Raw genomic sequence first — 20365 nt, forward strand, 5'->3', positions numbered from 1 at the left:
ACCTAGTAAGGAGCAAAGGAGAACTGTGGTTTTTTGTTGTTTGTTTTTTTTTTTTTAATTGCCTTTATGATGCTAGGATACATTGTTTCTGTGGTTGTGACACTTGAGGTGTGTCGAATCTCTTTTCTAGAGACTGAATGGTAACTCTGTGCCAGATTTGGTGCTCAATAATTCACTCATTCCCACTTTTGAAGGGGTAGACACATACTTAGTCCTTGTGCTTGTTTATTACAGAACATCATGACTTGGGTTGCAGACATTTATTTCTCCCAGATCTAGTAACTGGGATTTGGGCATTACATCAGCAGAGATGGTGTCCATTGAGGGTCTCATCGATAACGCCCGTCTTGCTATATCTTCATGTTGTATTAGAGTTAAGAGTCCTTTCTGTAAGGGGGCTAATCATTAAGGAGATCTCTCCCCCACATAAGCCAATCTTGGGAAGACCATCTTGCACCATTTAGCCACTTTTCTTGTTGATGGGAAAATTCCTTAAAGCAGCAACTCTTGGGGTTGGGGTTGAGAGTACAGTCTGTCACAGAGGCTAAGGAGTGTTGCCAGGTGACTAAAAGGTGGCAGGAGTGTAAAGCTGAGTGCCCTGAGTCTCTCACACCTTGTCGGAATGCTAAGCAGAAGGAAGGAAAAACTGGGGCCCGAGTATCAAATTCAAAGCCTACCCCTAGTTCCTGGTGGCCTCCAACATGACATTGCCTCCTACATGTTCACTTCAAAATCGAGACTTCAAAGCAGCACTTCCATCGGGGATGGGTGTTCGACCATCCACGGCATCTCCTCTTCACACCACACCACCACAAAATGGCGTCAGTGTAGATATTAGGCTTTCAACAAGTAAACACCCAATCATAATAGATACTGGGGATGATGAACCACAAGCCCAGGAACACGCACATACAACACACATGCACACACAGGGGCACACACTTATTTATTGATTGATAGAAAATTCATAGATCGAAGTTAATATTCTGGATGGCTGAAGCCCTCCCCATCCCTCACTGCTGACTAGGAAGCAGCCAGTAGCCCGCCTTCCCAGCCTCCCCAGCTGCTCGGTGCTCTGAGCTTTACATTGCTGCTTCTCCTCTTCTTTCAGAAGTTTCTGACACATGCAACGAGCAAACTGTGACTGATTAGTGTCCTGTTATGCTTTTGGGAATGATTTCCATTTTAATTTGGAATACATGTAAGAAGGACTTGTGTTTAGATATAATGAGGTTGTTTGTTTGCTTGCTTTTGTTTTGAATCTTTTCTCATTCCTGACAGAGTGCAAAATTCAGGGCCTGGTCTTTGACTCTGTCTAACTCTGCAGAATAAATTCCAAGTGATCTCAGAAGAATGTTTTTTCTTTCGCTGACCGTTGTGAAGCTTTGCTGTGCTGTGTTTCTTTGTGTTTAAGCACCGTTCGGACCTGGATTATGATGATGTGTTGGGATTGACGGGACTATCATGTTGGAGGAGATGAAAGACTGCTCAGGAAGTCACTGAGCAGGTAGAAAATGCTGATTAATCCTTCTAACTGGAGCAGCTCTCGGTGGTCTTAAAAATAAAATGTAAAACACAGTAAACCAGGTTAGGAGAGCTGAATAGCAAATGTCTCCTCCGTTCACTGTGAGAATAGCCCATGCAGTTTTGTTTTACACTGAGCTAGTCCACGCCCCCCCCCCGCAAATATTTCTCCAGTGGTTGTAACGAATTGCATTGCCCCTTGGTTGTCCGAGCATCCATGTTCTGCTGAGGAGACATATGGTTTCCATTTATTTTAATGTGTCTTTGACATCAGGAGATTTGCTGAGACAGCAGAGGAAAGTGCTTACATGTTGGATGGCAGCCAGAGCTGTGATTATTTACGTCTACTAAGAACTACCTTTTCCCAGTAAGAAATGATGTGGTCTTGAGGTTATGCAGGTTGAGGTTCTAATGAAGCTAGAGCCATGGGTTTATGTGTGTTTGACAATAACTGTTTTTTTAGTGGCAGCGAAATGTGTTTCTTAAGCACAAAGTTTCGATGTTTAACTGCACATGTGAGAGATTAAGGAAACCAGCCAGGAGAGAGCTAGAACTTATTTTCTCACTGATAATAAAGGAACAGCATCACCAAGATACTACTGAGCATGTGCAATATTTTCCATCTGTGCTTCAAGCTTCTCAGGAAAGTAATTATTTCTCATAATATGCGTATGTTATTCAATTCATACAATATATATGATATATTACATATATCATATATATAATTAGAATTTGTACTTCATTGAATATACCATTGGGCCTTTTATTATTTTGCAGATATTAGAAAAGGAAAATATTTTTACATTTATTTAATTACTTATTTATTTGTTTATTTGGTTCTGCATGCTTACAATGAGGTAGCATCCTTTCAAAACAGAAGACAAAGTCTTCAATAACATTTGTTCCGCGTGTAATTGTTAACATTGCACTGAGAAGATTTAAGTATTCCCTAGAACTGTGTTATATTTTGCCAGTAGATAAAGATGGTGGAAACCACTGATAGCATTGTAAAGATCCTGTAGAGTGGTTCTCTGTGGAGATAAAGTCATGTGGCTAGTTGAATAAATGAAGCAGAAAAAATAAATTTTCAACCTCTGTTCATGCTCTGGACATTGCTGGGCAGAACAGCATACCTCAGTTTTGCCACTTCAAGAGTATATTGTGCTTCAGATAGTCTGCTTGCATGTTGTAATGCAATATCCTTAGGTGATGTATAGTGTGAAGGTAAAGCTGAAGCAGAAGTAAGAGTGTATGTAGGTCGGGTGTGGAAGTGGTGAGCTAAAACTCATGGTGAGTGTAGGTTGGGTGTGGAAGTGGTGAGCTAAAACTCATGGTGCACAGAACAAGAGTCAGGAAATGACCTGGTGTAAAAGGCACATAACCAAGCACAGGGGGCAGGGCACCTCCGTTAGTGGTACAATGTAAACTTGGCTTACTTTCATATTTTGGTTTTAATGATAGATGTTTTAATTTGATGTTTTAATGACAGAGCATCCAGCAGTCAAATCACACCCTCAAGGGAGATCGAATCTATGGAAAGGGGCTTGTCTAAGCCAGGCTAATTATTTATGAAGATGAGAGAAAGGAGTAAATCTTTTACTCTTCTAATTTCAATTTTATAACCTTTAAGTACGAATTTTGGGGTTTTTCCCCCCAGCAAGGATGATCAAGACAGACCTCACTTTTACATTTTTTTTTCACAAGGTCCATTGAAGGAAGTAGGATCTTGAATAAAGGAAGAAAAAAATAGCTACTTAGACGTCATTGCCTCTTGTGGGTTCATCATTTTAATTATGTGTGTCATGGAAGCTGGAAGGTCAACTTGACACCGACTGTCACCTGCAGCGTTTAGAGTTGACATCAGTATCCTGAGCAGAAAGCTGTATTTTGTACCAAGGCGAGACTGTCAATAGACAACTGTTCTATTGCACTAAGGGATCTAAAGGGAAACGCAGTTTGCAGAGTGCTCAACACCCTCGGCTGTGCCTGTCAGGAGAGACAGAGAGCTGGCCCCTCCGTGTGGGTCTCCTGCCAGCTCCTGCGGATGGGGCTGACAGATTGAACGCATGAGGACGTGCCGTGCATGTTCATGATCTTAAACAAAGCTTTTGTCAGGCAGCCTCAAGGGTCAGCTTTCCATGTGATCTCTGTTTCTGCCACTCTGTTGGGTTTTGCATGTATATGCAGGGTCTTTGGCTGCCTTAAAGGGCACTTGTTTGTTTTTTTGTTTTTTTTTTCACGTGACCTTCTATGAGAGGGGTGTTTTTTGTATACATTACGCTAACCAGTCAAAGGAGTCTTGTCGTGAATGATTTAACCTAGAAGCTACAGTTCAGCAACTTCTTACTCTCGCAAGACTCAAGGGTCACATCATTGTGAATATTTTTAACTTAGTATTTAAAATGGGGTGGGAGACAAACCTACTTTATGGCCAAGAGTAGTACCTAGACCCATGTATGAATTATAAACCTTGCCCTCCGGTTAACTGTGATCTGCATGCTAACTGTTTATCGGGGAGGGGGTGATTTTATATTTTGGGGTAGTCTAATCTGCTTCCTCACTTCCTAGTACATAAGTTGGTGGGATGTCTTGAGATGCTTGAATGGTACTTTGGGGTTTGGAAAGAGATGCTGACTGGGGTTATAGCTGACGAGGAAAGTGCTTGTCTAGCATGGGTGAGGCCCTATGTTCAATCCACAGTACAGCAGAGTGAAGAGAGAGGGGAGAGAGAGGGAGAGAGAGAAAGAGAGAGGGGGGGAGGGAGGAGAGAGAGAGAGAGAGAGAGAGAGAGAGGAGAGAGGGGGGGAGAAAGAGGAGAGGGAGGGGGAGAGGAGAGAGAGGGAGAGAGAGAGAGATAGAGAGAGAGGGGGGGGAGAGGGAAGGAGGGAGGGAGGGAGGGGAGAGAGAAAGGGAGGGGGGAGGAAAGAGAGAGGGAGAAAGAGAAGAGGGGGAGAGGGAGAGAAAGAGGAGAGAGAGAGGGAGGGAGAGAGAGAGGGAGGGAGGGAGGGAGGGAGGGAGGGGAGAGAGAGAGAGGAAGTGAGAGAGAGAGGAGGGGGGAGGGAGAGAGAAGAGAGAGGGAGAGAGAGGGAGAGAGGAGAGAGAGAGGAAGAGAGAAAGGAAGAGAGAGAGAGAGGAAGAGAGAGGGGGGAGGGGAGAAAGGAGGGGGAGAGGAGAGGGGGGCTGTCATTGTCATTCACACTACAGAGAAACCAATATATTGGTGAGGAACCGACTTGCATTTAAGATCACTTTTGAAGATGACTTTCATAATAACAAGAGCAGGGCTTTAAGAAGCAAGACCATAACATGCTTTACCAATTGTGACACTTTTCACTGATTTGATCATAGGTAGGTAAAAGGTCAACTTCCTTCACATACTTAAAGTAATTTGAATCTTGTTCAAAGCTCCGAAGAAAATGTTCTCTATTGGTCTCCGCTTGCCTGTTGCCTCTCCTGCAGCCAACCTTCACAATGCTTCCTCAGCAGTACCAACCCTTTGAAGTTTCTCTCATGTAAAGGAACTGCCCTAAATACATCTGAAAATATGACTGGGACCTGTTGTTCCACGGAATATTAAAGTGGCTTATCTCTTCATCGGCCCCTGAGGTCTCACTCCGTGATGTCACGCAGTCCACGAACTACACTCTCCAAGAGATTCCCTTCCCAGGTGATTCACACCACCCACCCTGGCGCTTCTGCCCCGGTGTCTTTCTTTACCCCACCGCCAGGCACAACCACGCTCTAAGGCCCGATAGCTTCTCGTGAAGGTTTATATATTACGTGCTCAACCCACAAATCCTCTACACAATAAGATTACATCAAATGGACAAGGATACAAACTGCCCTTCTATAAGAAATAAAAAAACCTATAAAATCCTTAAAAATATTTAATTCTACCTAATGCCAATTACAGCCACCAGGATTCAGGTCTGCTTTTCCCGGTTCCATCTTGATTTCCTCCTCAATCCCTGTTCCTCTTCTGTTTTCCTACCCTTTCTTCGCTTACCTCTCCACTGTCCAATCATGTATCACCATAACATACAATCTACAGCATGCATATTAGGAAAACTTCAAGTGTGAGTCAGCAGAATAAAGGGGGCTGCTAGAACAAGGCAGCATTGCTTTTGACCCCAGTTGGAAACACTCCTGAGAATTACTCTCTTCTATACTGGACCAGTTTCCATCACCCACTTGTGGTTAAATAGGTGACATCTTGTATAGTAGCAGCCCATCCCTGACAATCATACCAGGTTGGAGAGAAAGACTATATGATTGTCAGAAGTCTGCAGGTGGCCTTTATAAAGACCAACTTAGTCCTAACTTGACCGAACATTTCTCCATTATCTAATCTGTTAGTTTCTATGTAAAATAATTTCTGGTAAAACTGTATCCTCTGTAAGGTGACCTCTCCAACTTGCCAATTGAGTCTCACCTTCAAATGGTAAGAACTAATTTCCACACTAATTTTATCTGTGTGATTTTTAAAAACATACACTCTTTTATTCCCTGTTTTTTTCTTCCCTCTTTTGAGGTGATGCAGTCAAAGAAAACATGCCTGCCTTTTGTTTATTTCTGTGTACATTAGCATGCTGACCTCATCAAAGATTCTCACCAAAGCATAGGCAGCTTTAAGGAGCCAGACAATGATGGGTCAACCGGAACTTTTCGTTCGAATGTTTATTTGAGGTCCTGTGTCTCTAGTGTAGCTCCTGCTGTAGAGGGGATGATGAAGGTACTCTGGAGCAAACACTTGATATTGGAGGCACTGGAGGTATCTCTCAGCATTCCTTTCATGCTAAGGAAAACTTAACTATGTAAGATCCTATGTTTTTCTAACAAGAAAAACAAAAAACAAATCAAACAAACAAACAAAAACAAGATGACTTTAACAGTTTCATGTTGTTACTACCAGATTTGCCCAAAATCCAAATGTGTGGACTTACAGTTCATTGGCAATTTCCTCTTGTGCATCAAGCATAGGAGATAAAACTGTATTGTTGACTTCGTACCTAAAAGATTTGATTGAATTTTCCCTTCATTTAACATAAGACTGAGCTTTTTACTTGGCATGTATCATTTTATATCACATATACAGTTCGCTTCCTGTGCCCACCACCAGCAAGACTTTTTTGACAGTGACTGCCATTGGAGCGAAGAAGAGAGTCTGGTGGTAGTGGTGACCTTACCATAGGAGCATTTGTTTTGCAAAGCTCACTCCTTAGTGGAATCTGTAGTCCAGAGCCTCATCTGGGCCACTGTATGGTCTGTGTGTTCAAAGATCAACAATACCAAACACCCAAGCTAGTGGTGTTTACAGATGGCCCATTATAAGTCAAAACTAACCAGGAAAAAGTAAAAGTGACAAGTCAGGTAGAAACTCTTATAGTGGGCTGGAGAGATGGCTCAGTGGTTAAGAACACTGACTGTTCTTCCAGAGGTGCCAAGTTCAATTCCCAGAAACTACATGAGGGCTCACTACCATCTGGAATGGGATCTGATGCCCTCTTCTGGTGTGTCTGAAGACAGCTACAGTACTCACATACATTAAATAAATAAATCTTAAAAAAAAAAAAAGAAAGAAAGAAACTCCTATAGTCTTGAGGAAGTATTCCTACCTGTAAGGACAGGTGGTTTTGATTTTTTTTAAGTAATGTTCTGATTCATTTTTTGAGCACTTCACACAATGATCCTATTCACCTTTGATCCCTGACTCCTTGCAGATCTTCGCCTACCTTCCTACCTGCCCACCTTTGTGTTCTCCCTCACACACTACTCAGGAGTAGGACAGAATTTCATGGAGCTCAATGTGATTCATTGATTTAACCATCTTCTGAAAATGTGTGTCTTCTAGGTATTTTGACAAAAATCATTTTCTTTCTTTATATCTCTCCTCCCCCTTTTTTCTCTCCCCCTTTCTTTTTCTCCCTCCTTTCTTTCTCTCCTTTCTTTGTTTCTTCCTTCATTTCCTCCATCCATTCCCTCCATCTTTTGCTCTTTCTTCCTTCCTTTCTTCCTTTCTTTTTTCTTTCTCTCCATCCCTCCCTTCATTTCTCCCTTTCTCCTTCCCTCCCCCCTCTTTCTCTCTTTTTTTCCTTCCTTCCTTTGGCAGTATCTCAGTCTGGCCCGAAGCTCACTATGTAGACCAGGCTAGCCTTGCATTTCAAATCACCCTGTATCCACCTCCTAAAAGCTAAGATGACGGGCACATGCCACAATTCGTAGTTTCTGTTTGTTTGATTGATTGATTAGTTCTTGTTTTTGTTTGTTTGTTTGAAGCTCATACTTTGTATGAGATGAGAAAAATGCAGATTATTTGCCTAATCAGGGCAACTGCTTGCTTTAAAACATAGTCAGCTGTGGTCTATTTGTTAGGTTTGGGTTTGCATTTTCAACTCACTGTATTTATAAATTCTTCCTTTATATAACATGATGTAAATTCTGTTATTTACTTATATCATTTCCTTGGTATTGTGGGTCCATCCATTTTATAACTTTTGAGGTTTCATTGTTTTCATTTTGAGAGAGTATTTCACTCTGAAATACATGCTTCTCCCCCCCCCCCCACGAACTGTCTCCTGGGAGGTAGAAATGGCATCGCTGTACTTTGAAGCTTTTGTGTCAGGGTGGTAACTGTGCTTGAATAAAAGGCAGTAAACTGAAAGATACTTCAAACTGTTCCAACTGGTGTGGAATATGAAAACTGCCATTTTTAAAGGTAGTATTAAAAGCCACATTCTCCACTCTGTCTTCTTCTTGCCCTTGACCTCACTGTAGTAAAGGTGACTCGAACTCCACAGACACACAAAGTGGAGTCCACTCATTCTGTAACAGGTACAGATGATAAGAATGCCAAGATAGGTGTGTCAGGGATGTTTAGATTCCCTAAGGCAAACATGCTAAAGTAAAGAGTTCTCCCAGATGTAAATAAAAAAATCCCACCCCCTCTCTGTCTCTCTGTCTCTCTCTCTCCCTCCCTTTCTTCCTCTCTCCCTCTCTCCCTCTTTTCTTCTCTCTCTTTCCCTCTCTTTCCCTCTCTCTTTCCCTCCCTTTCCCTCTCCCTTCCTCTTCCTCTCCCTCTCTCCCTCCCTTTTTCCTCCTCTCCCTCCCTTTCTCCCTCTCTCCCACTCCCTTCTTCTCCATCTCTCTCCCTCTCCCTTTCTCCCTCTCTCCCTCTCCCTCTGTACTTCCCTCTCTCCCACTCCCCCTCCCTCCTCCCTCCCTGTCTCTCAAAATGATTTTGTGAAGTTAGTCATAGTGAAGCCTACAGGCCCATGATGCCTCCTAATGGCCCACACCAAGGCTCTGATTTAATCACCAGAAGAGGGTCTTTGAGGTTTTTTAAAGTTCTAGAAACCCACAGAAATATCCATCAGACTGATTTCAGAGTATCGCCAAGTACTGACTTCATCAGCTTTCAGAGCATTGTCTATACGATGCTGTTTATAATATTGAAGTCATCATCCGCACACATGTGTGTGGTAACCCCTAGCATAGGACAGGAAACAATATTCTTAATGCAAGCTTACAGTGTTAGCCCGACCCAAGACACAGCTCAAGCGGGTCTGCTCTCTCCCACGTTTGTCAGCCTCAAAACTTCTCAAAACAGCGGAGTTAAATTAGCTTTGGGAAAGAGGCAACATATTAGGTACATCAAATGGATGAAAACCTCTTAGAATTAAATACATTGTTGAAAAACATTTTGTCCATGCTGTGTATATAGACCAAGGCCGTAACAAAAAAACAAACAAACAAACAAAGAAAAAAAAATGTCTTGAGAGCCACTGGTTTTCTAAAAATATAAGCCACAAATTGTCAGAGGTACTTATGATAATAATCCTAAATGACTAAATTAAGCACCTTCCCCTGCTCTCTACAGTTATGGCTCTGAACAATTATGTCTTAAGGGCATTGTTTTAATAATAACCAAACCAAAAAGGCGGGAGGAAGTTCCCCACTAAACTCCAGAGGGCCTTGCCTCACCCGCCAAACACTCAGTGACAGATGAGGGCCTCGGGTCTGTTGGCAGAACTTCTCTCTTTCTGGGTGTCTCCTACACCTTGGCACAGTCTTCTCAGGTTTGAGATGACTTCAGCTCACAGGCACGAAGCAGAGCGGCATCTTCAAATCAAAGCTGAAACCTGTCTCTGCACCGGGAAGAGCGGATGCTGCTGCAATAAGCCATCCGTGAGGAGATGCGGATGACTTTTAAACAACATACATGTGTGAAAGCAGTTTACTTTCTGCAAATCTCTTCTGAGGAGCTAAAATCATACAGAAGATGGAAAGGGACTCAGGGTAAAGGACCTTGCCACCAGACCTGACAAAACGGTGTCCTAACCAGCCTCCCTCAACTCTAGTACAAGGCGTTTCTTCTCTTAAAGAAAGGAAGGTAGGAAAGTTGAATTTTTCCATTAGCTTCATTCTTTTGCTAGGGTCTCTTCATTCTGAGTTCCAGCCGGGAAAGTACCATGGTCCAGGCTTTCCCACAGGTACATCCTATCTAGAAAGCGCTGGTGCATAGTAGGCCCTCTAGTGTTAATTATATAAATAAACCTAGGGAAGAAGATCCGTGCTAACAGCCTTCCTGTAAGTGGGCATTGGCGTCATCTTGCTGTTTGAAGCCGTCTCCTTTGCTGTCTATTGTTTTGGGGCATGTACACTTTCCTGAAACTTCCTTAAAACTCACCAAGAGCAGAGTGGCTGAGATCCACACCAGTCTCCTGTCTTCTCATTCTGGAGGCCTTGATGTTGGCTGGATCATGGTCCCTCTGCTTCCTGCATACCCCTACTTCCGGTGGCATCTGTGACTATTTGAGCTCAGTGTCTGTGTCCACCTTCCTTGGCACTCCTCCCTGTGTTTCTCCATACTCTCTCCCTTCTTTCTAAGGCTGTGTCCAGATTTTACCATTTTGTAAGGCACCTCTCCTATTGTAGTAAGGTGACTAATGGTTTCATTTTAATCTGACTATATCTAAAGAATCCAAACAAATTGTACTCTGAGGAACTTGAGCACATCGAAGAACACAGGCTTTAGACCTGCAACGAGATAAATGCATTTCATAAGACAATTTATCATAGGATGTGACATTTGGACATTTTAGGTTTAAGTTACTTAATTATTTAAAATACCAATTATATTAAACAAACTCACTTGAACTCCCTACGTCTGTACTGTTTTACCCTAAAATAAAGGGACACAACCAAATAGCTCATCCTGTTGCCCAGCTACAAGAGGTCCTGTTGATAACACATGCAACTCTCTTTTGCTCCGTCTTAGATGTACGCAAACTCTCCCCAATGGTCAGTCCACTCCTCCGTTCCCACAACTAATAATAATGGTTCTATCAACACTTGAAACATTAATTAACTTGATTTACCAATTCCATGGTGTAACATCACTATTGGATACAAAAATACAAGTTTATTAATTAAAAAACAATATGAAGGGGACGCAATCCTGAAAGTCTCTATGGTGTTTTTAGTCATCTTAACACTTGTGTGATAGTACCATAGTCTATAATGTCATTTAAAGAGGAGAGATACTGTTTTACCTCATGAGAGCTATGTTAGGTTTAAGTGTTAAAAAAAATTTTAGTAGTGCCAATAAGCTGCTTTTCAGGGATGGGTTTTTTTTTAATTATTTTGGATTATTTTATCTTTTCAGAATCATGAGCAACACATTTCTATTGGCATGTGACAACTGTTCGTATCCACAGAGCAAGCCAGTTTTTTAACATGTGTATTAATATAATGTGCAATTATTGGTTGACTGTAATTAATGTTTTCATAGACCTTTGTCATTGCTTTGTCTTGGAACACTTCAGTGCCTCTCTTCTTATTCTTTATAAAATATTAAGGAAGTTTTTATGCCCTATATCCTCTCTTCTGTGCTGAAGAATATTAGGACTTATTCCTTTAATTTATTTTGCTAGTTTTTTTTTTAAAGCATTTTCTTAAAAATGATACCGGATATATGGAGGGCTCCATATTGTGACTTTTCTGATTATAGTATAATATTGTCTGCATGGAATCCAGAAAACCAGCGCTCAAGGGATTTAAGGAAATGAGGAATAAAATTCTGCCGCTAATTCTGAAAATAATTGGCAATTCTCCAGAAGTTTCCTCTGAGAGCAATTATAAAACCATTTAAAATACACTCTACTGTGCCGAGAAAAAAAAAATGTAAGAAAGGAAATTAAAAGGCCTTTTGGCCAACTCTGGGATTCAGTATTTTTCAAGCCTGCAAGGCTCCAAACATTCTGGTCCTCAGTAGACTCAGAATTCAGGGCTTTCTTGGCCTCATATGGGAGCTGCTGCCCAGGGCCTCACTGACCAGCTTCCTTCTCTTTCAGCTTCCTCCATCCTCAAAAGGGAGAAACGGCTGAGGACAAAGAATGTGCACTTCAGCTGCGTCACTGTGTACTACTTCACCAGGAGGCAGGGCTTCACCAGCGTGCCCAGCCAGGGTGGCAGCACTCTGGGGATGTCCAGCCGTCACAACAGCGTGCGCCAGTACACCCTGGGAGAGTTTGCAAGAGAGCAGGAGAGGCTGCACCGGGAGATGCTGAGAGAACACCTCAGGGAGGAGAAGCTCAACTCTCTAAAACTCAAGGTGAAACACTTGTTCGCTTCTTGCAAATTCTCATATGCTTAGAGCATCTGAGCCAACCATTTTTATCTGTGGGTTTAACTCTATGCTTCATGACAGCCAAGCTGCCCATGAAATTACTTTTCTTCTATTTCCATTCCTTTCTTCTTTTTACAAAGATATACTCTACCCATGGGACACCTATATGATATTATTTATTCATCTATTCCACAAATATTTACTTTTACATATTTCTGCATCATACACCACCTGTGTAAGTGTGCTTGAACTGGGGCTAGCAGGAAACTGGAAATAAAAGTGCTTCCCTATCTATGAGAGATCACATGTAGTAGGATGGGAAAATATCAATCAAGTGGTCAAAGGAAATCTAATCAAAATTTCATTTGCGGTTATGAAGGAAAGTTGCAAGGTGTTAAAAAAAGTCTTTGACGGGAAACAGATGAAAGAAGAGAGAAGAAGATCCTAACTAGGGACTAGGCACAGAGGGTGCCTGCGATTGTTTGCTGGACCTGAGCTGAGTTACATAGGAGATCATGGAACCACAGTAAAGTGTTTGTCCCTCTGTGTCCTCAGGGAACCAGAAGTAACCCTAAGTCTTGAGCACAGGTTGGAGTTGTATTATGACAACTGTGTGATCATGTGAATAGTGTGGGGTGAAGAAGGCTATGTTAAGAGAACTGAGGTGTACAGTCAGACCTGTCAGTGAAGCAGCAATTAGAGCTACTCGGGAGAGAGGTGAAGGAAGGTAGATCAGACTGAGCAGAGCAGAGAGAAGGAAACATTCGAGACAGGGACTTAGGATCTCAGTTAGGCAGGCCTGGGTGATGAGCTGGATTTACAGACAGACAGAGGGACAGTTGGAATCAGGGATCTGGCTTGCAGATGAATGGTTATAGGGGACACACTATCGCTTGCTCTCTATGATGTGGAAAGACAAAAGAGTATAAAAAAACGGTTGTAGGTAGCTGATGAGGCCTTCTCAGAGAGGAGTGAGAAGACGTTTATGTTGTCAAGAAGTGTGAGGACAGTATCTAAATTGGAGAAAACAAAATCCAGAAAATATCTTTTGCTGACTAGAAGCATGGATTTGTTGCCTATTAATGTATAAGAACACCCCTCTCGTTGATACCTAGTAACAAAGAACACATTTTAGGAATAATCCAGATGAACTCAATCAGTAAGGTCAGGAAACACCATAAGAATCTGCTACCCACCCTTACCATCAATTAATAAAAGCAGAGGTGTGGCATATTCTTCAAAATATTGTCTTTTTTATATTTATATATATATACATACATATATACATATATATATACACACACACACATGTATATATATGTGTATATATGCCTGTTCTCTATTGTGAAAAGACAGTAAATGAATTTGAGCTGCACACACCCCAGTTTGAGGATGCCACACTTCCTTTCTCGATATGCTTGGCAACTTTTATTAAAATTTCCTTACCAGGGCTGTTTTTGTTTTTCTAACTGATTTCCGAGTGCTTATTTTAGCAATGATTATTTTAAATTGGCTTCGGAACTCCAGCCTTTCCACTGCCCCCACCAAAGATGACATCATTCTCCAAGTTCAACTACTACTGAGTCAATGGTAGTGGCTGCCAGTCAGATTTCTTATTTGCTAAGCCTTTTGTACAGACAATTGAATTTCATCCTCACAAAGAACCAATGTAGTAAAATCACCATAATATAGCTGATATCTAAGGATCACATAGGTGGTTAAAAACTACCTCACAGCCAAGGAAGCTGGTTGTTAGGATTTTGTTCCTTCTTGTTAAATTAGTTGATTACCCCACAGAAGAACTAGGAAGGACACTGTCCTCTTCCAGGGTCTGGTAGTGTGTGCAGAGGATTCGAACAACGAAGAGACTGTAGACTCATGTGAGACGCAAAGGCTGACCATGGTGACTGTGTGTGTGACTCTTTGCAGGGATTGCAGCGGCCCTCTACACACGAGGAAGTAAGTAAGCCACGTTCCGGGCGCAGTCCCTTGTCCTCTTCTCGTGCTCTTTTCTAACAAGCAGAACAGGAAAGGAAGAAATAAAGGGAACACTGTTGGTGGCTCTGTAGTAAAATTATGCTTAGGGAGGTGTAAGGACGAGAAGTTGTCTCCGCGGCTGACACCCAGGCAGGGGTCATGCCTAAGGTTTGCTTGTCATGTGAAAGCACACAGCTCTGATTTTAGAGCATGCGGCCTTCCCTTTTGTGGAGTTGTGAATGAAAGCATTTGGTTATCGTTTCTTCCTCCACATGACCAGGAATCTAACAGTTAAGGGACTCTGCAGTGATCTGAGCTGACTCTCTCCTGACTCAGTATACATGTACACAGAAACACATGATCCACGAAGCTAACACCACACAGCCGGGTGGACCGGTGTCCTAAATTATGAGGAGGAGAACCTGTATGTTTTCACAGCAGTTCTTCTAGGGTTAGTTTTCATGATTTAAAAGAAAAACATCATGGATTATGTCTGTCTGAGGTTTAATTATCCCAAATCCCAAATTAACTAGCACAAAATGATAGCTGTGCCCCAAGTTTCACCAATGCTAGGAGTTTTTTTCTCCTAACACATGTGTTTCCATGTATAAATCCCTCTGTGAAGGAAATGTTACAAAGTTGATTCCATGGCAACAGAAAAGCCTTGGTACAGAAGGGCCATCCACAGAGGAAAGGACTCTCAGCTTTGTTTAGACACAGGTGGAAAAGGGAGAGGAAGAGAGAGAAATGGGGTTTTCCTGAGATGGTTTTCTAGGAGTGTCAGTAAATTCTTCATGAAGTAACACAGAGTAGCCTGTGGGACACATTGGCTGTTCACCAAACCATCATCATGAAGGCCCAGTAACTCACTGGGCTTTCACTTCACCTATTTGAAAAGACAATGGCTTTATACAGCAACTGTAAAGTCCTCACACACAATGCCTCTGCGTTTCCTGGGGAAATCTGCTGGGTTCCACACAGAGGAGCTATTTATACATGCTTCTAGAAGTTTCCTTGTGATAAACATTTTGGAATTGAGTCAAGAATAGAAGTCTAGGCTTTGGCTATAATTCGCTCCTAATTTGCTAATTCATTTCCTTGGATGTGTGTTATACAGATATTAAGAAATGGTATAGATTCAGACGCTTAGGTTTGTAGAACAAATCCAATTTTATTGGAGAGTTTCAAGTGTATCATGTTTGTTGGCGCCGTGGATGTTTCACACATTGACTATAAATAAGTAATGGAGAAAGCTAATTGAATAAAATGCATGTTCCTAGAAGAAATGAGTAGCTGTAGGCTTCTGAATTACAGAGTACAGTGCCGTTTTTCCTGTCAAGCCTTTTCAGATGTCACACACTTCATGGTAATCAATGTAGTCATCGTAACACTATCCTCCTTTGCAAATTAAATGCTTAGATTTAATAATCTGCACCACACTCTCAAACAGTTGCATGGCATTTCATTCCCACCTCTCTTGTTTCTGGGGAAAGCATCCAGCAGCTGCTTGCAGGTTCCTTAGAGGGTTGGTTTCCTGGTTGCCTCCGGTTTCACCCTAGAGGACTCCACTGCATTGTTCAGAGAAATTGAACGTGGCTTCTGCAGATGTGGCTTGCTTTTCCTTGCCAGTGTTTCTGCAATCCAGATCACCCTTTGCTTCCTGGGATTCGAGCTCTGTTCTTCACTTCTGGTTACCATCCCTAGCTGCTCTCTGGGATTGCGGATTATGTACTCTTCTGGGTTTCTTCATTGGATGTTCACGAGTGGTGCTTGGCTATTTGTTCTTCTATGCAAAATTAAAGCAGAGAATGGCCAGCTCTTAATGATGGGCCCTCTACAAAGAATGTATCTAGATCATTTTCACCGAGGATCTCAGATTGATGGGTATTGTAGTTATTTAATGACTTACTGATACAATATTCCAATTTCCCACATCTTCTCCAGCCCAGCTCAGTGCTGGAACCTCTTCAAAAATCTTGGGATGATTGTACAGATACAGAAAGAACTTTGATGTCCTTGGAAATGCATGGGATTAGGCACTTGGGAGAGATGGATGAATTATCTCTCAAACCCACAGTTTCAACATTTTTAGATGTGGTTTTTAATTTTATTCCTTATGTTGCGATTCATTTTTAGATCTGTCTTATCTTGTTTGTCATGGTATTGCTGAAAGCTAATTACTGTTCAGAACTTCTGTGGTAGACTCTGTAAAGAGAGGGCTCCAGAACATACTAAGTAGCAAAGCTTCTAAAAATGCATCTTAAATAGAGGCAAGCTTCAGCACCAAATGGTAAACTGCGCTGTGCCAAGTACCTGCCTTTTCTCATTCAGATATAGACAACCGATTTTGACAAGTACAGAGAAAATATCTAAAACCAAAAGGATGGAGCCTGACACCGTGGGTCTTTACCCTACACACACACACACACACACACACACACACACACACACACACACACACACACACATATATATATATATATATATATATAATGTACTTAAGGATGTATTCTTTCAAAATATTGCAGTAGTTTGTAGTTGACAGGGAACAATTCAGCATAGGTAATCAAATTTTTATACTCTTCCTGTGCTAGAGATATTATTTTTTTAATTCAGGAAAAATTCTGCATAAATTCTTCTACTTTAATGTGGAGCAGACCCAGTGATGTACGTTGCTTACTGGAATGAACTGTGTTTTCTCTCTTCCCCATGGTCTCTCCACACTAGCTAGAAAGGGAATATTTAAGCCCCAGACCTTGTCAAACACGAGCAGTGATGAGTGTCAGGTGCTTAAGTATGTCCACGCGTGCTGCTGGATGCAGCCTGCTTATTATTTGGAAAGAGGCAATATTGCTCCAAGCCACAAGAAGGATGAATCTTTAGAAAAGATAAAGTTTATATGCGGATATTATTATTTCCTGTGACTTTTGTGGTGCTATGGAAGCCTGCTTAATGATCTCAGATGATTTACTTATCGAGCTGGAAGACCTAAGTTCTGGCTGAAGTGATTAAATTTTTTTTAATTTGCCACATGAAGGTCATAGCTAATAAACTAAAGAGATATAATATAAAATTGACCAAGTACCAAAATGTTATGGATGTTTTTCCTTTTCTTTGCCAAAGACCTTATAAGCTAGGTCATCCTAGGAAGTCTTTCATTCAGTACGTTTGGTACCCAGTAGCCTAGATTACCCTTGTCCAGTTACCCAGAATGTACGACTTTGTTAAAAAACTGTGTGTGTGTGTGTGTGTGTGTGTGTGTGTGTGTGTGTTAAACAAGTTTAACAGAAAGCTCCACATTCCACAGAGAAACCTATTACCATATTTCCCATCTTTCACCCCAAATTGGCACTGTGGAACACAAAATATATTGTTTATCAGAACTCCAAGTGTTTAAAAGCAGTGCTTGTAGACAGGCACATACCTGAACACAGTTTATGGTTTCTATGTATTTCTGTTCTGTACTGTTAAACATTCCCCGTTCTTCCCGCTGAGTGCTGGGGCAGAGATTTTGTTACCCTGGTGTCCCCACTTCACGACACTATTGTTCACTGGGACCCATCTCATGCTACTCCATCTAGCCTTACTGATACATCCCTGCACAGATCTTCCCAGTGTGCAGGGATGTTATGACACCGTCTGCTCTCAACTCATGTCTGTTCATTCTGTAGGTGCACATGAAGATTACAATAGCTTTGGGACCTTGATCAGTTTGTTTCTATTAAGCAAGTAGACCAATGAAGGATGTAAGAGAAAAGCTAAGCAAGCAAGCAAACCTCAAGTTGTTTAAGCCAGATATGCTTCATGATAGGAATAGAGAGCTTTAGTATGTCCAGGTGCAGAGCACTCTTTAGTGCTAGATGTAAAGTTTGATTGTATTGTAACAAACAATCACGTTGTCCTTATCCAGGGTTCTTTTTTAGATTTATTCATTTTATTTATATGAGTATTTATATATAAGTACTGTAGCTATTTTCAGACATACCAGAAGAGAGTGTCAGATTCCATTAAAGATGATTATGAACCACCATGTGGTTGCTGGGAATTGAACTCAGGACCTCTGGAAGAGCAGTCAGTGCTCTTAACCTCTGAGCCATCTCTCCAGCCACCAGGGCTTTATTTGAAAAGTATATTTTACAAGGTAGCGTTAAGTTTGAGAAGTTCTGTCAAAGTCAGTGATCCTTAGGAGGAATGTGAGAGTGGCTCATGCATCACACCTCAATCAGGAATCCTTGCCAGTAGAGCCCCTGTCACTGATGGATATGAATAATGTAAGTCTCATTCCTGGGCACACAGAGAAACAGAAACTGAGTCACTCTTTTCAAAGCCATGTTCTTTATCCAACCATGCTCGTTAATTAGATACTATTGTTTCATGTGAAGAATGTTTATGGAATCTTCTCAGAGCCTCAAAATGAGTTTTTGGGCTTCTACAAGAACAAATTCTCAAGACAACAGCACTGGGCTTTCTAGCTGGGATGTGTGGGTTGTGGGAACAGGGTCCAGCAGAGCTGAGGCTCAGGCTTCTGTACCTCACTTTTTGCTTTTCTATATTGAGGTTCTGCCTAGAGGTCATTTGAACAATGGTTCGTTTCTCTTTCCTGCACCCTGTCAGTAGTTTCCTGTGTGCAACTCACATTTATCCCCTTTAAGGAGACCATCTGTTTAAATCATTCTTTTTAGAATATTGTTTCCCAGAATTAGCATTTTGTAAAAACAACTCATTCCCATTTTGATCGTCATTTAATTTTTACTCCCACAACTCCTCACAGATGTTAGAATGAGCAGTCATAACTTAGACTTTTTCATTATTGTGAAGCATGAGTCTTCTGGGCCTGAGGATTCTCACATGGAGCTGCTCCTTCCTCATCTCTGCTATAAATCCTTCCTGAGTTGTCAGTCCTCCCATTTCTGATGTGATCATTTTCTTCTGAGACACTATGAAATCAGAAAAACAAATAAATAGTTATGTTTTTATCTTGGTACCTTTCCTTTCCTTTTCCCATTACTTTCTCCCTCCTCTTACTTCTACAGAGTGTGTGTAGAAGTATATATATAAATATATATACATATTTTTATACGTTATACATAATTATATATTTATATAATATAAATTATGAATAAAATATAAACATATTTATATCTGATATAAATTTATAAATATATTTATAGTCATAAAATTATATACATATATAATATTGCATATTAATATATTACATGTGTAATATACATATATATATATATATATATATATATATATATATATATATATATTAGTACACCATGTCATTTTTATTACATCCTTTTCTTCAGCAGACTTGGAGATCTTAGAAGGCAGACTATTCTCCATTGTAAAGCCCCATACCTGCCTTAGGAACTGGTAGCATTGCATAGTGGTTAAGAGAATCTATTCATTTACTAAAACTAATTTATATAAGACTTAGCATTACCAAGGTGCTAGACATAGAAAAAAAAAGCAAGACAAACAGAGGCTTTGCTCATAGTGTGTGCACAGTACAACAGGAGAAATATATGTGAAATCAGCCAGTAAAATTATATTCCTGTGCATCGGGAACTCCCACATGAGTCACTCTGCGATGGCCAGTTTCTTCTAACAGTGTTTCCATCAGAATTGAGAAGCCCCCTTTCCCCAGTGCCCTTTACTTTGTTCCCTCTGTTCCCTGTGCCTGAGTCCTGTCCTGTGTTTCTGGAAGAGCCAAACTGGAGGAGGTATGTACCATTCTTTGTCTTTGGACCCACTCTTGCACTGAGGTCAACTCTCCGATCATTGCTGCTACCCAGTGATGTTATATTTGCTTGCTTGTTTATGTTGCTGGGCTGTTTTTTTTTTTATTTTTGTTTGCTACATTAAAAAAAAACACACACACAAACAGAAACTTGTCCGTAAATGTTTGCTACCTTCATTTTAAAGAATTTTCTCCCTAAACTAGTTGTGACTATTTGAAAAAGACTTTGGGGTCAAGTAAACCCTGAGTTTGATTGTGATAACATCAGTCATTTGTTAGTAAGGTTTGGATGAATGACCTTCTGCACACACCAGTCTTCCCAACTACAAATCCTTTCCTCTGCTTTCCCATGGACTTGATGCTCAGCATGCAGTGACCCGGCTCACCCTCAGAAGCAGTACCCTTGCTGGGATGCATGGCAATTTCTTGGTCCATAAACAATTACATAAGATGGAAATAAATGTTAATCTTTCAAGGTGAAGCCTATCTCC

The 20365-nt window shown here is 41.1% G+C and overlaps 1 protein-coding gene across 2 annotated transcripts in view; it reads left to right on the plus strand.

Annotated features, from left to right (window-relative positions):
• Positions 1-20365, plus strand: part of CSRNP3 (cysteine and serine rich nuclear protein 3) — a gene marked incomplete at both ends in the record, with an annotated part of 74531 nt that overhangs the window by 43266 nt on the left and 10900 nt on the right. The window contains one exon of one of the 2 annotated variants that reach the window (XM_080927867.1): positions 11877-12136. The exons of the other annotated variant lie outside the window; for it this stretch is intronic. Within the exon in view, the coding sequence (XP_080783993.1) occupies positions 11877-12136 (260 nt within the window). The remainder of the gene's footprint in view (positions 1-11876; positions 12137-20365) is intronic. 2 annotated transcript variants of the gene reach the window in all.

This window comes from Micromys minutus (assembly GCF_963924665.1).
Source record: "Micromys minutus genome assembly, chromosome: 13".
Taxonomy (NCBI): Eukaryota; Metazoa; Chordata; class Mammalia; order Rodentia; family Muridae; genus Micromys; species Micromys minutus.